The sequence below is a fragment of the Capra hircus genome, chromosome 3, assembly GCF_001704415.2.
Source record: "Capra hircus breed San Clemente chromosome 3, ASM170441v1, whole genome shotgun sequence".
Taxonomy (NCBI): domain Eukaryota; kingdom Metazoa; phylum Chordata; class Mammalia; order Artiodactyla; family Bovidae; genus Capra; species Capra hircus.
In genome coordinates, this window is record NC_030810.1 from 109,014,279 (window position 1) to 109,033,480 (window position 19,202).

Below are 19,202 nucleotides of genomic sequence, written 5' to 3' on the forward strand. Positions count from 1 at the left end.
TGCTTTCTTTCTCTCAGTATCTTACTCTTTCCCTCAGCCATAAGTTCAAAAACATTTGCATGTTCTCTGGTTTGTTTTTCTTCCTTTATGGCATATCTCTCCAATTTGTTTGGAATGGAACCAAAGACATACCTTCTTTCTCTATATATGTTCTAACTCTGATTAACCCAGGCTTATGTCTTCTTCCGTGAGTGATTTTATTTCCCTGGCATTTACTTTAACTCTGGGAAGATGATTGACTAACCAACTGGGTGATTAATTCCTACAGTTACCAAGAAACCTCAAAATGATAATAGAGATTGTCAAGCTTCCTGCAAAATGGTCCGTATCCTGACCCTGACCCTTTTCATAGCCTCCTTCACCTCCCTGTTTCGAAGGGTATAGATGATAGGATTGAGAAAGGGAGTAAGAAGGGCATACACTAAAGCGATATGCTTGTCTGTGCCCTCAAGGTGACTCCCAGGTGAGCCCACATAAACTGTGAAGGCAGAAGCGTAAAAAAGCACCACTACAGTTATGTGGGAGGAACAGGTGGAAAAGGCCTTGGCACGGCTGGCAGCTGATGGCAGCTTCAGCACAGCTCTCAGGATACCACCATACAATCCTAAAATGAGCACAAGATTGCACCCTGTGACCACACCAATAACTGCCCCATAGACCCCATTATGCCACCTTGTATCCACACATGCCAACCTCATTAGTGGTGCCAGGTCACAGAAGTAATGAGCCACCTCTTTTAAGCAGAAGGGCAGAGTGGCTGTGAGGCTTGCTGGCACAAGTGCAGCTGAGAAGCCAGCCACCCAAGTGGCCCCTGCTAGCCATAATTGTACCTGTCTGCTCATAAGAGCACGGTAGTGCAGTGGGTGACAGATGGCAAGGTAGCGGTCCAGTGCCATGACACCCAACAGGTAGCACTCAGTCATGCCCAGTGAATGGAAGACATAGAGCTGGAGAAAGCACAAGGTTGGTGAGATGGGTGAACACCCATGGAGCAAGGTGTGCAGCAGCGTGGGCACTGTGGTGCTGACATACCAGAGTTCCAAGAAGGAGAGGACACTGATGAAGAAGTACATGGGTGTGGACAGTCTAGAATCTGCCTGAACCAGCACAATGATGAATAAGTTCCCTGCCAGAGTGAGGAGATAGATGCACAGTGTTCCCAGGAAAGCCAGAGGTCTCATGGCTCCAGTGGTAGTGAAACCTGCAAGGAGGAAACTCTGGGTCCATGTTTGATTGACATGATCCATGATTTCTAGGAGCAAGGAGTAAAAACAAAGGATTAATAAACATCAAGACTTCTCCTCTATTCAGAAATTTTCCCTAGTGTCAAGAATACTGAATTTGAGCACATTAAAGGAACTTGATATTATCTAAACAATACTCCTCACTTTGCAATAGAAGAGTTGCAGCCCTAAAGGCACACATGGTGGGACCCAACAGAAACTATTGTTTCCAGAACTGGAACTAGAACTCAAGGCTCCTTATGCCAGTTCTACTCTTTTCTACTCTCTTCTCCACTGTGGAATTTTCCACAGTTTATTGTGATCCAGACAGTCAAAGGCTTTGGCATAGTCAATAAAGCAGAAATAGATGTTTTTCTGGAACTCTCTTGCTTTTTCGATGATCCACACGATGTTGACAGATCCATAGTGCTTGATAATAACTCACTTTGAAAGATGATCCACAAAGAAGAAATGTGCCAGGAATTTTCAAAGAGGAAAACCATGAAGACAGAACACCCAGCAACAAGTCTTATTATATCTAAAAAAGAAAAGGCCTTCCTCTAAGTCAGGGATTCTGCTTTGAGAACTTAGTCTGTTGCTAACAGGCAGTATACTTCAGGCTAAGCAACTTCTTTTTCTCTAGCATAAAAAAGTTTGAACTGATGTTTTCTAAAACTTACAACACAGATAATTTACAGTTCCCCAAAACCACTGAAAATGTTTCTGGGCTGTGGGAAATGTCAGCACCATGGTTCCTAGCATTTTTTCTCATCCTCTAATCCTCTTCCTCAGCTCCACTCATCTCTGTACATTATCCCTAATTACTATCTGTCTGGATGAAATTAGAATTTGTAGCATCTTCCTCATCATTCTTTTACCCCAAGACACTTCTGTACTTATATCTCATGTTCCTGGAAATGCTGGCTTCCCAGGGGATATATAATGTGTGCTCATTGGTGTTGTTGGGTATGATGAGCTCTCAATAGAGGTTCCTGTGGCAGAAGGTTGTTGGGCACAGAAAAGTGACCCAGAGTAGCACTATTTCTCAAATGACTTTTCTAAACCTTGCAACCCTGACTGTTGAGCTCTGGGATCAAGTCTCAGGGAGACTGCCTTTTCTAGGCCACTTTGAAAACTTTGCAAAAATTCCATATAGCTTTCTATGGAAAGAGACAACCCATCTTGCATAATTTTATGCATACATACAGAATAGCACACTGAGTGCCCCAGAAGTGAGCTTCATCTTCTGAAAAAATTGCGTTGCAAGGAGTTTTCTCAGTTTCATTTCCATGCAACTCCATTAATAAGAGCTAGGTGATCTAAGAAGAGTAAATCATCATTACTCACTGCTAACCTTACCACAAGTTTACTTTGTAGCTCAATTGGTAAAGGATCTGCCTGCAACGCAGGAGACCTGGGTTTGATCCCTGTGTCGGGAAGATTCCCTGGAGAAGGAAATGGCAACCCACTCCAGTATTCTTGCCTGGAAAATCCCATGGACAAAGAAGTCTGGCAGGATACAGTCCATGGGGTCATAAGAGTTGGACACAACTTAGTGGCTAAACCACCAACTTTACCATGACCTTCCCTTTAGGCTCAGTGATAAAGAATCTGCCTGTGGTGCAGGAGATGCAGGTTCAGTCCCTGGGTCAGGAAAACCCCTAGAGTAGGAAGTCAATCTATCCATTGATTCCATTACTATTGAATATTTACAATGTACCAAACACCATTCTAAACCACAAGAGCCACCAGCATTGCTGTTATTTATTCCACTACCACCATTATAATTATATGGAACATCTACATACTATTTTTTCCAATAGTCATGTATAGATGTGAGAGTTGGACCATAAAGAAAACTGAGCACCAAAGAATTAATGCTTTTGAACTGTGGCATTGGAGAAGACTCTTGAGGGTCCCTTGGACTGCAAGGAGATCCAACGAGTCAATCCTAAACGAAATCAGTCATGAATATTCATTGGAAGGACTGATGCTGAAGCTGAAGCTCCAATACTTTGGCCACCTGATGCAAAGAGCTGACTCATTAGAAAAGATCCTGATGCTGGGAAAGATTGAAGGTAGGAGGAGAAGGGAACAACAGAGGATGAGGTGATTGAATGGCATCACTGACTCAATGGACTCCAGGAGTTGGTGATGTACAGGGAAGCCTGGTGTGCTGCAGTCCATGGGGTCGCCAAGAGTTGAACATGACTGAATGACTGAACTGAACTGAACATAATGGTTATTCAGTTTTCCATAGTCCTGTCATTTTTTATTACCGTCAGCATTATCTTCTTAAGAGCCCTAAAGTCAGTTCATTCAAATTCTGACCTTGATTGGGCATTATACATAAGCATGGACTGTTTGGATATAAAAATCATATAAGTAACAGATTGAAAGAATTAGTCCACTGGGGAATAGTAGATTTGCATCATAGGTCAGTGTAAATGTGGTTTCACATTTAGGAATCAGAGGCAGAAGACAAGATAACAGCAAAATTAAACTGGCTATCAGAATGTTAACCAGGAAAGGTTTGCAGAGAGACCGCATAAACTTGAGAGAATTCATTCAACTCCTCGAATCAGCCAGGAAAATCTTCCTGTGAGACCTTGAGTTGTTTTAATGACATTAAAGTGTGATATTTGATTTTGAGTGTTTTGCTTTAGAAAATAATGTAACCTCAAGATTGGAAGAATTAATCTTTGAGAAAAAAATTTTTTTTCTGATGCTTGAGCATGTAGAGGATCTCATCCAGTCTTTTCTAGCCTTCTGAAGAGATTCCACTTCAAGTGAAACAACTGACATTTCTCCAGGATAAATGGTGCAGCTCAGTTCAGTTCATTCACTCAGTCATGTCCGACTCTTTGCGACCCCATGAATTGCAGTACGCCAGGCCTCCCTGTCCAGCACCAACTCCAAGAGTTCACTCAAACTCACGTGCATCAAGTCAGTGATGTCACCCAGCCATCTCATCCTTGGTCGTCCCCTTCTGCTCCTGCCCCCAATCCCTCCCAGCATCAAAGTCTTCTCCAATGAGTCAACTCTTCCCATGAGGTGGCCAAAGTACTGGAGTTTCAGCTTTAGCATCAGTCCTTCCAAAGAAATCCCCTGGTTGATCTCCTTCAGAATGGACTGATTGGACCTCCTTGCAGTCCAAGGGACTCTCAAGAGTCTTCTCCAACACCACAGTTCAAAAGCATCAATTCTTCGGTGCTCAGCCTTCTTCACAGTCCAACTCTCACATCCATACATGACCACAGGAAAAACCATAGCCTTGACTAGATGGACATTAGTTGGCAACGTAATGTCTCTGCTTTTGAATATGCTATCTAGGTTGCTCATAACTTTTCTTCCAAGGAGTAAGCGTCTTTTAATTTCATGGCTGCAATCACGATCTGCAGTGATTTTGGAGCCCAAAACAATTAAGTCTGACACTGTTTCCACTGTTTCTCCATCTATTTCCCATGGAGTGATGGGACCGGATGCCATGATCTTTGTTTTCTGAATGTTGAGCTTTAAGCCACCACTACCATTTGATGAAACTGCTGCATCATTCACACTCCCAAATACAAAAACACTTCTAATTTGTAGCTTCATTTATGGATCTATAAGACAGATTCTGGGACAGACTTTCCCCATGCTTTGGAGTACTCAGTTGTATACCATCATGGCTTGCACTAAAACAGTATATAAGGCTGTCTGTTTGCCTTCAGAAAACAATCACTATTATACAAATACTTGCTTATAAGAAGTTCAAATACAAATCCAATTCAATACAAAATAATATGCAAAATATTTAGCACAGTAGATAAATGAGTGAAATATATCTTAAAGGTAGCATAAGGAGGGAAAATAGAAGTTGGAGCATTCCAAGTTTAGGAAATTGTTTATTTTCCTCTCATGTCATCCCCCACCAGCAAAACATGCTCTCTTAATAATACATATCCTGTATTAGAAATGGAGCAAAAGAAAAGAGCAAGGTGTGATACCTCCATCAAGAGATCTGTGATTTAGCAGATGAGACAATGAAGAATATCTGTTAGAGTGTTAGGTGAAAAAACAGTATTTCAAGTTTCAACAGCATACAATGATTATTAATATTTGAAAAAAACCCGTTACAAGAAATTATTAGAAAGGAATAGGTGAAAAATTGTTTTAAAAATAATTTTATAAGTAATTCAAATTTTATTTATCTATATATTCTATATTATGCATACATTTACATGAAATATTGTTTTACAAGAAAAAAATGTGATCCAAAGGTTAGAAAAAAGTGTTAACAAAAAGAAACAATAGTGTATGGAGAGGGTAAATCAGTGATTCTGTTATTCATGAAATATGTTTAGTAAATGCTTCTTATTTCCCATACCTCTTACTGGGCAAAGTTATGAAATGAATAATACATAATCCCTTTCCTCATGATGCTTAATTTGGAGTGTGGGCAATCTATCCCCAAATAGGCATTTATAAAAGAATAGGGACACTTAAAAACATGAAAAGATATACATCTTAACTCATAATGACAAATGCAACATTAAACTACATTGAGATACTTTTATCACCTTCAGACTGACAAAAATCCAGATGTTTTAAGCACACTTTATTGGGCCAATTGCAGGGAAATAGACATTTTCATACTTTCCTCATAAAAGAACAAAATAGTAAAATAAATTTGGAGAAAAATTCGTCAATCTTTATGCAAACTACATAGTTACTTGTGCCTAGCAATCCCACTTCTAGGAATTCATCTTGCATATATGTATATGAAATGATATATACACAAGGCTGTTCATTGTAATTCTGATTGTAATAGCAAGACTAGAACCCATGACCCCTTCAGCACTGGACTGTTTAAATTATGCACACAATGAACTACTTATTACGTTGAGAAAGGACTTTCTACAGTGATTGAAAAAGGTCTCCAGGGGGCTTAGGAGGATACTCATATTTACTTGTTTTTATGTAAGGAAACACTGCAGAGTTTTAGGAAACACAGATGAAAATTGTTTTCTATTGTGGGCAGTGGGGATAGCATGGGACAGATGGACCTGGATTGGAGAAATATTCTTCTATTGATTTACATACATTTTTATCAGTTATTTTGATTTTTAATAATGTAGGTATAAATTCCAGTTGAGCTATCTCAAATCCTGAAAGATGATGCTGTGAAAGTGTTGCACTCAATATGTCAGCAAATTTGGAAAACTCAGCAGTGGCCACAGGACTGGAAAAGGTCAGTTTTCATTCCAATCCCAAAGAAAGGCAATGCCAAAGAATGTTCAAACCACCGCACAATTTCACTCATTTCACACGCTAGTAAAGTAATGCTCAAAATCCTCCAAGCCAGGCTTCAGCAATACATGAACCACGAACTTCCAGATGTTCAAGCTAGTTTTAGAAAGGCAGAGGAACCAGAGATCAAATTGCCAACATCCACTGGATCATGGAAAAAGCAAAAAGCAAGAGAGCTCCAGAAAAACATCTATTTCTGCTTTATTGACTATGCCCTTTGACTGTGTGGATCATAATAAACTGTGGAAAATTCTGAAAGAGATGGGAATACCAGACCACCTGACCTGCCTCTTGAGAAACCTGTATGCAAGTCAGGAAGCAAGTTCGAACTGGACATGGAACATCAGACTGGTTCCAAATAGGAAAAGGACTACGTCAAGGCTGTATACTGACAACCTGTTTATTTAACTTCTATGCAGAGTACATCATGAGAAACACTGAACTGGAAGAAGCACAAGCTGGAATCAAGATTGCTGGGAGAAATATCCATAACCTCAGATATGCAGATAACACCACCCTTATGGCAGAAAGTGAAGAGGAACTAAAAAGCCTCTTGATGAAAGTGAAAGAGGAGAGTGAAAAGGTTAGCTTAAAGCTCAACATTCAGAAACCGAAGATCATGGCATCTGGTCCCATCACTTCATGGGAAAAAATGGGGAAACAGTGGAAACAGTGTCAGACTTTATTCTTGGGGGTTCCTAAACAGTGTCAGACTTTATTTTGGGGGGCTTAAGATGGTGGCTGCAGCTGTGAAATTAAAAGACGTTTACTCCTTGGAAGGAAAGTTATGACCAACCTTGATAGCATATTGAAAAGCAGAGACATTACTTAGCCAACAAAGGTCCATCTAGTCAAGGCTATGGTTTTTCCTGTGGTCATGTATGGATGTGAGAGTTGGACTGTGAAGAAAGCTGAGTGCTGAAGAATTGATGGTTTTGAACTGTGATGTTGGAGAAGACTCTTGAGAGTCCCTTGGACTGCAAGGAGATCCAACCAGTCCTTTCTGAAGGAGATCAGCCCTGGGATTTCTTTGGAAGGAATGATGCTAAAGCTGAAACTCCAGTACTTTGGCCACCTCATGTGAAGGGTTGACTCATTGGAAAAGACTCTGATGCTGGGAGGGATTGGGGGCAGGAGGAAAACGGGACGACCGAGGATGAGATGGATGGATGGCATCACTGACTCAATGGATGTGAGTTTGAATGAACTCCGGGAGTTGGTGAAGGACAGGGAGGCCTGGCAGGCTGCGATTCATGGGGTTGCAAAGAGTCAGACACGACTGAGCAACTGAACTGAACTGTACTAATTCTTAAAATAAATGTTAATACAGTGACATAGTGCAATCGCACATCCTGGTTTGCTCAAGTGAGTTCTGGTTAATGCCTGTTGTTCAGGATAATTAATAATAGTGCCCTACTTTATTCCTAAAAATATGTGGGCTTTACTTTCATGATAAACTACACATACATCCTATGTGATAGAATGCTAACTTTGATTCTCCTTCAAAGTTTGCAATCAGAGTTATCATATATATAATTTCAGTCTGTCTAGAGTAACAAACTGCTACGAACATTGAAAAAGGAAGGAGACAAAGAGTTGGCCCTGAGGCATTCACCCCAGTGTGTCACATTCATGCATTGCTTCCTACTTCTTTTCAAATCTTAGCAGATTTTAAAAAGTGTTGATAAGTCTGCAGAGAACGCAATGGCAGCCCACTCAGTACTCTGGCCTGAAAACTCCCATGGACAGAGGAGCCTGGTAGGCTGCACTCCATGGGGTCTCTGAGGGTTGGACATGACTGAGTGACTTCACTTTCACTTTTCACTTTCATGCATTGGAGAAGGAAATGGCAAGCCACTCCAGTGTTCTTGCCTGGAGAATCCCAGGGACAGTGGAGCCTGGTGGGCTGCCATCTATGGGGTTGCACAGAGTCGGACATGACTGAACGACTGAACTGAACTGAATAAGTCTGCTTAAGTGCAAACTGTTCAAAGTCTGTAATTTCCTCAGGTTGTATCTTATCACTCAAATTGTCAGGTGGAGGGAGATGGGCAGTTCAACCCACCTATTACCTATGTTTGTTGGGAAACTAAAGACAGTCTGAAAAGAAGGACCTCAGAAGGTTTGAGAGCATATAAGGTTGTGCAGTAAAAGAGAAGATGATTTTGAAGCACAGAACTGATCTAAAAAAGAGGAATGACCCCTGGTAAGCTTACAGAAAGAAACAATCTCTGTCATCTTATTTGCTCCTTAAAGAGTCCATCTGTTCAGTCATCCATTCATTCTTTTCTTCACTTATTGAAAAATTTAAGAAGTAATATACCAGGTACCATATCAGAAATCACTGGTGAAATACATGCTTCTTTGAATTATAAGATGTATCTACAACAGGATTGTAAGCCCTCAAGCTCATTACACAGTATTGATTAATGTGACCCAAGAAATTGCTAGTGATTCTTTTTCTTTTTTAAAATTTTATTTATTTATTTATGGTTGTGCTGGGTCTTCATTGCTGCTCAGGCTTTTCTCAGGTTGAAGCAAGCAGGGGCTACTCTCTAGTTGGGGTGCATGGGCTTCTCATTGCAGAGGCTTTTCTGGCTGTGGAGCAGAGGCTCTAGGGTGCATGGACTCAATAGTTGCAGCCCCTGGGCTCTAGAGCACAGGCTCAATAGTTGTGGCACATGGGCTTAGTTGCTATGTGGCGTGTACGATCTTCCCAGGCCAGAAATCAAACCCGTGTCTCCTAAGTTGGTAGGCTGATTCTTTACCGCTGAGCCTCCAGGGAATCCCCATTGCTAGTGATTCATTTCGACTGCCACCTGGTAATGTGCTGACCAAATAATAGTTTGCTGCAACCCACGACCACCCCAATAAAGACAAGTTGAGATAACTTTGGGGTAGGAGAAAAGAAAGAGTGGGAAGAGGATAAGGGCCCCGAAGCCATGTATTGAGGGATAATATAAATTTCACAAGGGCTAGGAGAAACACACAGGATGTTCTAGGGGGATTTAGGACACCTAAGCCCAAGGACAATGCTCAGTTTGAATTATTATCAGTTCTATTGACCTACCCATGTGACAAAAATGTGAGATATGTGTAAAATCAAGCAAGCTTAAGGGAATAAATTCCCACTGCAGAAATTTATGTGGTGAATTTATAGTAATAATGACTATCTCATATGTAATATTTACTATTCTCTTTGCTGAGAAGAGGGCCACAGAAGAGGAGATGGCTGGATGCCATCACTGACTCATTGGACATGAGTTTAAGCAAACTCCAGGAGATAGTGAAGGACAGGGAAGCCTGGCATGCTGTAGTCCATGAATCACAAGCAGTCAGACACGACTTAGTCGCTGAGCAGCAACAACAGTCCTCAAAAGAATTCTTAAATGAGGGACTACTCCCTGATCATTTTACAGATAGGGGAGTCTTTTACATATGGAAAATAGGAAAGTTAAGTGAATTGTTTAAGATCATGAATAAAGAAAGTGGTAGAGATGACTGAATTCAGGAACCAAGCTTCAAAGTCCCTGGCCCTGCCCCTAAAATAATAAAGCTTTTTATTATTCACAGAGTAACTCAAGTATCAAGAACACTGAAGCATTGATCACTTTAAATGTTTTGTTTCCTTTAATCTTTATAGAACTGTGTGATGATCATTATAAATATTTTTCTTTAAAAAATCAAGGAAACAGTTGCTCAGGCAGAGGTTATTTTTTTTTTAATTTGGAATCATATAGGTGGCACTAGTGGTAAAGAACCTGCATGCCAATTCAGGAGTCACAAGAGGTGTGGATTTGGTCTCTGGGTCGGGGCAATACCTTGGAAGAGGGCATGACAACCCACTCCAGTAATCTTGCCCAGAGAATCCCATGATCAGAGGAGCCTGGTGGGCTACAGTCCATGGGTTGCAAAGAACTGGACATGATTGAAGCATCTTAGCAGGCAGCAGGCATATAACCAAAAAGGGATCTGGGCCAACACTTTTTCCTCTTTGTTCTATGTGTTTGCCTTTTCATACTGTGCATGGGGTTCTCAAGGCAGGAATACTGAATGGTTTGCCAACGCCTTCTCCAGTGGACCACGTTTTGTCAGAACTCTCCACCATGACCCGTCCATCTTGGGTGGCCCTACATGGCATGGCTCATAGTTTCATTGAGTTAGACAAGGCTGTGATCTATGTGATCAGTTTGGTTAGTTTTCTGAGATTGTGGTTTTCATTCTGTCTGCCCTTTGATGGAAAAGATAAGAGGCTTGTATGGAAGAAACTGACTGTGGGGGAATCTGGATCTTGTTCTGGGGGTGGGGCCATGCTCAGTAAATCTTTAATTTTCTGTTGATGGGAAGGGCTGTGTTCCCTCCCTGTTGTTTGGCCTGAGGCCAAACTATAGTAGGGGTAAGGGTAAAGAACTTATGCCCACACTGTTTCATTCAGTGCCCCTGACCCCGTAGCAGGCCTCTGTCAACCCATGCCTTCACCAGAGACTCCTGGACATTCACAGGCAAGTCTGGGTCAGTCTCTTGTGGGGACACTGCTGCTTTCTCCTGGGTCCTGGTGCACACAAGGTTCTTTTTGTGCTGTCCAAGAATCTGTTTCCCCAGTCAGTGACATAACAGTGACAGAGTTTATTTTCTTGGGCTCCAAAATTACTGCAGATGGTGACTCCTGCAGTAAAATTAAGACACGCTTGCTCTTTAGAAGAAAAGCTATGACCAACCTAGACAGCATATTAAAAAGCAGAGATATTACTTTGCCAACAAAGGTCCATCTAGTTAAAGATATGGTTTTTCCGTTAGTCATGTATGATGTGAGAACTGGACCATCAAAAAAGATGAGCACTGAAGAACTGATGCTTTTCAACTGTGGTGCTGGAGAAGACTTAGAGTCCCTTGGACAGCAAGGAGATCAAGCCAGTCAACCCTAAAGGAAATTAGTCTTGAATATTCACTGGAAGGACTGATGCTGAAGCTGAAACTCCAATACTTTGGCCACCTGATGCAAAGAACTGATTCATTGGAAAAAATCCTGATGCTGGGAAAGATTGAAGGGGACAACAGAGGATGAGAAGGTTGGATGGCATCACCAACTCAGTGGACATGAATTTGAGCATGCTCCAGTAGTTGGTGATGGACAGGGAAGCCTGGCATGCTGCAGTCCGTGGGGTTGCCAAGAGCTAGACATGACTGAGTACCTGAACTGAACTTTGTGTGTTGTGTCTTACCTGCTTCGGTTGAATTTGGATCTTGCTTTTTTTAAGAAATGGTGTAATTGTGGAATTAAAACTCTCTAAACAGGAAGGAATATGGGCAGTCACCGACTGCTTACTCTCATTTGGCAGAGAGTGAGAATGAGCCTGAGGAAGTCTTTTCCACTCTGGCGGGTCAGGGGGTGAATTCATGTCCAGGAACTTATTTAATTTCCTTCTTGCATAAGAACAGTTAAAACCAATTTTATAAAGAACATTCACGATCCATACAGTGACCTGATTCTGCCAAGCTCTGGTCTTCTCTTAGTCCCTAATGAGCTGTGCATTTTTGATAGCCCATCATCTCCTCAGCCTCCAGCTCTCTCATCTGAAAAAAAATGAGAAGAAACTGAATCATCTCATCAAAGTAACTGTTTGAGGAGCCAGGATAGAAAAGAGGGGACAGGGAGTGACCAGAGCTTTGGGTCCTCATTTCTGCTTCCTATTTCAGTCTGTCTTATACTTGGTACTCTTTGGCTTTATGCATTACAGTTCTGATATTGTTTGCTTGAAAATATGGGACTAGATGATTTTCTGGTGTCTCTTTGATATTTCAAGAGTGGCAGGTCTGTCTCTGGCTAGGGTTACACAGGAATTGCTGAACAAATGTGAAGAATGAAAAAGAATTCCTCATTCCAGCACATCTGCCTACCTTTGGCAGACACAGACCAGGGTGCATTCTGAACAAGTGGAATAATTGAGTACATTTATCAAAAGAGTCAACAAGACTAGTGCCTCAGCATATGGATTGAGGTCCAGGAATCAAGGCCTGGATGACATTATAATTTAACTAAAAGCTTCTGTGAGTGGTGAGAGGCAGAGCAGATGGGGAAACTGGGGGAGGATCTGAGACCCCTGATATACTAACGAATCTTCTGTTTCTGCTGTTTCACACAGAAAACGGATACTTTAAGAGACTAAGGATGAGTGTTTTGGTAGATCCAGATGCCGCAGTTCAGGGAAAGTAAAGTTGGGGCAGTAATGACCTCTACCATTTTCTGAGTCTCTCTGTAATTTCATCTCCCATTTATTCCCCCTTATATATGTGCCTTTCCATCTGTTGCTAATTATTAAACACATCTCCCTACCTATCCTTTATATAAAATATTCTCCTCTTTCTCCCCTCACTTAGATGTGATCATTAGACCTATCATTTTTGGTAAATGATCCTAAACTAGCTACATAGACTTTCTGAGCATCGGTTGCCTCATGCAGTGTAAGTTATATATCCATTATAGTGGGCACTCACTGAATAGTATTACTGCTATTACTACTAATGTGTTGGTGGTAAATATATGTGCTGTGCTTAGTCACTCAGTCATGTCCGAGTCTTTGTGATGCCATGGACTGTAGCCCACCAGGCTCCTCTGTCCATGGGGATTCTCCAGGCAAGAGTACTGGGGTGGGTTGTCATGCCCTCCTCCAGGGGATCTTCCCAATCCAGGGATTGAACCCAGGTCTCCCGCACTGCAGGCAGATTCTTTACCAGCTGAGCCACAAGGGAAGCCCTATAAGGACTAGAAAGCCCTCTAACAGTGAGGTCAGTCTCTGGACCAGATAGGTTTCAAGCATCTATTTAAAAAACAGAGAATAATAATATTTAACCTGTCCAGCCTTGCCTCAGTGGGGAGGCACTGCTGAAATGTGAGAGTGTGTGGTAAATGTGAAGAGCTGTACAAGTGTGCACAGGCTGTAGGAATTCTGTATGTGGGAGGAGTCCAGATGACATGGACACCTGCTCAGAGGCTCAACAGCGCAAGCTGAGCCTGGAAATCTTTGAGCGGTGTGTCCAAACAAGTCTCACACTCCCCTCGTTCTGAGTTAGGTCTCAGGCAGCTGTACTGAACTTTCATATCCTTAAAGAGCCCAGATCTTTCCTTCCACTTCCCTTTGGTCAAACAGAGGAGCCTTGCCCATTGCTGAATTATTACTGCTGCATACTCCTTGTTTGAAGGACCTGGATACTGAGATTCCCTTAGGGGAAGCATGAGAGCCAGATCTATGCAGCTAAGGAAATCCTCCCACAAAACTTTTCTTCTGAACAACTCAGGGGAACAGAGCAATGTGCTAACTAGTTTTTTAATGAGAAGACAAATGAGGAGCAGTTTAGTTGAACTGGGGAAACCAGAGAGTGAGGCTAGGGAACTATTCCCAGGAGAGGCTGTGCATGCTTAATGAAGCTGAGCCTCAACTTCAGTGATTATCAGCATTTTTCTCTGCAGAGACTTCTCCCTGCCTGAGTGGGGGATCTGGGAGCTTTGGGGGAGGCCCCAGTTTTCTCCTCTTACCTTCCTCAATTAATAACTAATTGCAAAGGTGAGTATGCAGAGCAGGAAGTAAAAAAAAGCAGCTCTAGAAAACAGTCCTCCTAGGAATCCTTTCTCCAGGCCTGCGGGGAGACACCAGCCTCCCAGCTTTGTCTGAACCACGCAGAAGGGGATGTGTTCCCTATACTCATAGGAGGTCCTGTGGACATAGAGTGGGAGTCAGGAGGCCTGAGCTTTAATCGGGCCTCTGTCACTAACTCTGACCCAAAGTGGGTCACACACCTTGCCTGACCTATACTAAAATATGGAAATTGGACTTCATGAATTACTTGGTTTCTTTCACCTATAATTTTATGAATTATGATAAATGATGTGGTTTTCATTCTGATACCCAGGGTAACAGCATCAAGAAACAAGAGTGTAGTAGCCTCACTTCTGCTTTAAAAAAAAAAAAAAAAAAAAAAGTTTATTGAGTGTAAAGGAAGTAAAGGGAGAAGTGAGAATATAAGAGAAAGATAAATATAAGCCCCAAGAGATACCACACCCCAACAGAAGAGGGGTGTATACCATCTAGGTTCAAACAAAGGAATGTGTTGCCACACTTACTTGCCACTTTCATAACAATTTTTAAATTCTCATTTCCTGTTTGGGGGGGGAAAATATCATTTTCTTTCAGAAAAAAAATGAAGCAGTTCTAATCATCTGCCTATCTGCACATCTCTGCTTGTTTACAGACCTATAGACACATATATGGCACTATAACTCTCAGACAGCACCAAAAAATCAGAATTACAAGTACAATTTTCAGTGTTGGTAATCATATAAAGGGGCTTCCCAGGTGGTGCTAGTGATAAAGAACCTACTTGGCAGTGCAGGAGACATGAGACCCAGGTTTGATTCTTGGTTTGGAAAGATCCCCTGGAGAAGGGTATGGCAACCCACTCCAGTATTCTTGCCTGGATAATCCCATGGACAGAGGAGACTGGAGGGCTATAGCCCATGGGGTCACACGGAGATGAACATGACTGAAGTGACAGCACGCATGCATGCATGCAATCGTATAAAGAACACACAGTAAGAAAACCCTGGGCTTGAATCAACAGTTGTAAAATAACAATCACAAAGCAGCGGTTCTAAAATAGTGTACAATTTAGCTAACCCCATTTTGCCTCATTTGCAAAACTAAAATGTTAATCACAGCTGTCTTTTAGGTTGTTGGGAGACTTAAGATAATTTATGTTGGAAGGCTGCTGCTGCTGCTAAGTCGCTTCAGTCATGTCCGACCCTGTGCGACCCCATAGACGGCAGCCCACCAGGCTCCCCTTCTCTGGGATTCTCCAGGCAAGAAGGCTGGAGTGGCTTGCCATTTCCTTCTCCAATGCATGAAAGTGAAAAGTGAAAGTGAAGTCTCTCAGTCGTGTCCGACTCTTAGCGACCCCATGGACTACAGCCCACCAGGTTCCTCCGTCCATGGGATTTTCCAGGCAATGGTACTGGAGTGGAGTGCCATTGCCTTCTCCGATGTTGGAATGCAGTAAGTGCTAAAAAATAAAACAAAACTTTGTTGATTGCTACTATTATCAGCATTATAGTTACATGTCTAATACCTAATAGAACCAAGGAGATGATTAAAATTCACCAGAGAAATTCAACAAGGGGGGGAATCCTCAAAGTCTTAGTTCTCTAGAGTTACAGTGTCCCTGCAGAAGTGTCAACTACTCATAGACCAAGCTGCTTAAAAGTAGTCAGCACTTCATAAACTTAGTTTTAGTAGTTTTTGAGGGTTTGAACTCTTCTTCTGACAAAGGGCAAGCAGACCAGAATGTGATTGTAAGCGGGATGGTAGGAGAGATGGAGAAGTAGTCTTTCTGTTTATGTATCGAAAAGTTGAATTGTTTAGGATGAATTTGATTGGAAGTTGTCTGCTTGGGAACAGAATCCATGCACTGTATATGAGTTGCTTCTCTCCCTTTCAGATTATTTCCCAGTATTTCCTCCTACTGACGAATAACAGGATCACTGATTGATTCATTAATTCATTTGTCAGTATTTGTTGAGCACTTATGTGCTAAACACTATACAATGTTAGGTACTGGTAAAACTGGCCATTTTTACATGATAAATATTTTCTAATTATTTAATGTGTACTTGAGAACAGTTTATAAATGTTGGATTCAAAAATGCCATGTCAAATAAAATATCTTAAGCTGTTCACTGTGTTAGCCAAATCTTTTGAATCTTAATCATAACTATTTATTAGCCTTGTTTCAACAATTGAGAGAGATGATGACATCTCAGGCGTAATGGCAACTTTGTCAATTTTTCATTGTAATTCTTTTGAATTTTTCCATACATTTTTGTGTAGTTTATATATATATACAGTTTTTCCCTACAATCTGAAAGAAGAGTATTACTCTGAAACATTTCATAAGCCAAAAAAATGGCATAAAGCAAAGAGTACCCCCCACTTTGCAAAAGTTTGACTTATACCATTTACTTTTGCCAAAAACCTGTATTAGTACATTTTTTGCTAACTGAAAGAAATACAAAGAGGATTTTCACTTTTACAAAAAAAAAAAAAAAAAACTTATTGAGGTAAAAATTGTTAGGCAGTCAGTGTAGAAGTCAGAGCTGCATTTCTTTTTCTAATTTCTAATTTCAATTTTAATTTTCACACACAAGCATTTTGTTTCATTAAAAGCTATATTTACTCCTTCAATTTCCAGGCATTCAGAGGACTGCTTCCCTGGTCTGGAGGGTCATAAAACATTCAGACCCAGGACAAGATAATCACAAATTGCTGTCCAGTCTATAAAGGAGGAAAAACTCCAGGTAGGCAATTAGCTCCTAAACACACATCTGCTGCTGCTATTGCTGCTAAGTCGCTTCAGTCGTGTCCAACTCTGTGCGACCCCATAGACGGAAGCCCACCAGGCTCCCTGGTCCCTGGGATTCTCCAGGCAAGAACACTGGAGTGGGTTGCCGTTTCCTTCTCCAATGCATGAAAGTGAAAAGTGAAAGGGAAGTCGCTCAGTCGTGTCTGATTCTTCATGACCCCATGTACTGCAGCCCACTAGGCTGCTCCATCCATGGGATTTTCCAGGCAAGAGTACTGGAATGGGGTGCCATTGCCTTCTCAGAAACACACATCTAACCCCTCAATAATGGTCTGGGTGTTTTGAGAAAGGGTCAAGGGATGACATTGCAACTAGCCCCTCAATAATGGTCTGGGTGTCTTGAGAAAGGGTCAAGGGATGATGCTGCAATGTCTAGAAAAAACTGAGAAACTGGAGGATCCAAGAAATTCATAAAAATGACAAACTGGATATTGCAACATTAAAAATGATTTGTCAGAAATTACACATATCACATGTCTAACTCTGAGCCAACCAAAAACGAACAGATCAACTCTAATAAAGATATAAAAACTGAGGTTATTCCCACTTTTGGAAGCTCTCTTCATCCCTTCTCAGTATCTATGCTGAAGGCTTCGTATCTCCATCCTTTAAAACAAATTTTGCCTGCATGTGTGTTTGCGGAATTCACTGTTTAACTCCGTGAACAGAACCCGGTTTCCCATTTCATTATCACGCCAATATGGATGTTTGTTAAAAGTGAAGTGGCATAATATGAACTTTTGGAAAGCAGAAGATACCTGTACAGATACCAGTGTACATACTAGTAAATACTGTAGTGTTGGAGAAGACTTTCAAGAGTCCCTTTGATTGAAAGGAGATCCAACCAGTCCATCTTAAAGGAGATCAGTCCTGGATATTCATTGGGAGGACTGATGTTGAAGCTGAAACTCCAATACTTTGGCCACCTGATGCGAAGAGCTGACTCATTTGAAAAGACCCTGATGCTGGGAAAGATTGAGGGTGGGAGGAGAAGGGGACGACAGAGGATGAGATGGCTGGATGGTATCACCGATTCAATGGATATAGGTTTGGGTGGACTTCAGGAGTTGATGATGAACAGGGAGGCCTAGTATGCTGTGGTTCATGGGGTCACAGAAAAAAGAAAAAAATATGATATGCTGTTATATTGAGTAATGTAAAATATGTGTATACATATATATGACATGAATATATAAATTAAATCATATTTTCTCAAGGGCTGACTATATTGTAATTATGTAGTGAAATGTACAAATCTACCCTATCTGTATTGATTTTTTTTTTATATATAAAACTCTATTTTAAGCTACACTATTATGTGGAACCCTGGACCAAGTTCACAGGACAAAAATCTCTGGAACTTACCAAGCCCCATAGAAACTGTTGCCATAACCCTCCAGTTCCCTGACCCCATATTAGGTAAAATACCCACCCTATTACCTATCCTATAGCATCCTAACCAATCACCTAATGCCACCATTCCAGTAGGGACTTTCTCTGTCTTGAGGTTATAAAAATTGGCTACCAGCCTGTGAAAGCCTTTGGATTCTCCCTTGAGCAGACCAGCTGTTATAATCTTGTCTCCCAGTCTAAAAAACCTTATTCTCCTCTCATTCTGCCTCATGTCTGAAAATTCTTTTCCAGCCCATGCATGGACCATGACATATATATCTATATATCCCACCTTTAAATGACTTTATGTTTCATGTGTATTTTGTAAACAACACACAGCTGGATTTATTTTTAATCCAAATTGAAAAGAATTATCTCCTGTCCATTTATGTACCTATTTTATGTATACATTTTAGCTTGATTCTTCCGTCTTACTTCATTAGAATTTGTAACACTTAGTATATGCTTTCTTCTCCTTTCTTGTCAGTTTGTTTAAAAATCTTTATCTTCTTTTTAAGAACAAGTGCCTTAGAGAATTCTCGTATTCTCTGGTCCCCCCAAACTCCAACCCTACCACGTTGACATACTTCCTGCATTCTTCTCTTTTGTTCTGGCTTTACTTATTTACAAGACATCTAATGAAGGCATTTGCTCACACTTACTTACTTTTTTTTTTTTTCGGGCTGCCAATATTTTTTAGATTTATTTCTTTTCTTATTGAAAAGCTCTTCCCAAACAGTTGTTGATGAGGGCTTTTGTGTTGCAAAACCAGTGAAACTTTGAATATTGAGAATTGTTTTAATTTGTTTCACTGTGTTAAAATGCATACCATAAATATAACCATTTTTAAACACAGGTGTATCTCTTTTTATTGTGCTTCACTTT

General features: G+C 41.1%; 1 protein-coding gene across 1 annotated transcript; it reads right to left on the reverse strand.

The window, feature by feature from the left end:
* On the reverse strand, window positions 303-1,247 carry LOC102185233 (olfactory receptor 6N1-like). The gene has a single exon (XM_018046538.1). The coding sequence runs from the start codon at window positions 1,245-1,247 to the stop codon at window positions 303-305; it is 945 nt and encodes a 314-aa protein (XP_017902027.1).

Coding starts and splice junctions, on each gene's coding strand:
- LOC102185233 (XM_018046538.1), bottom strand. CDS start 1,247: ATGGATCATGTCAATCAAACATGGACCCAGAGTTTCCTCCTTGCAGGT.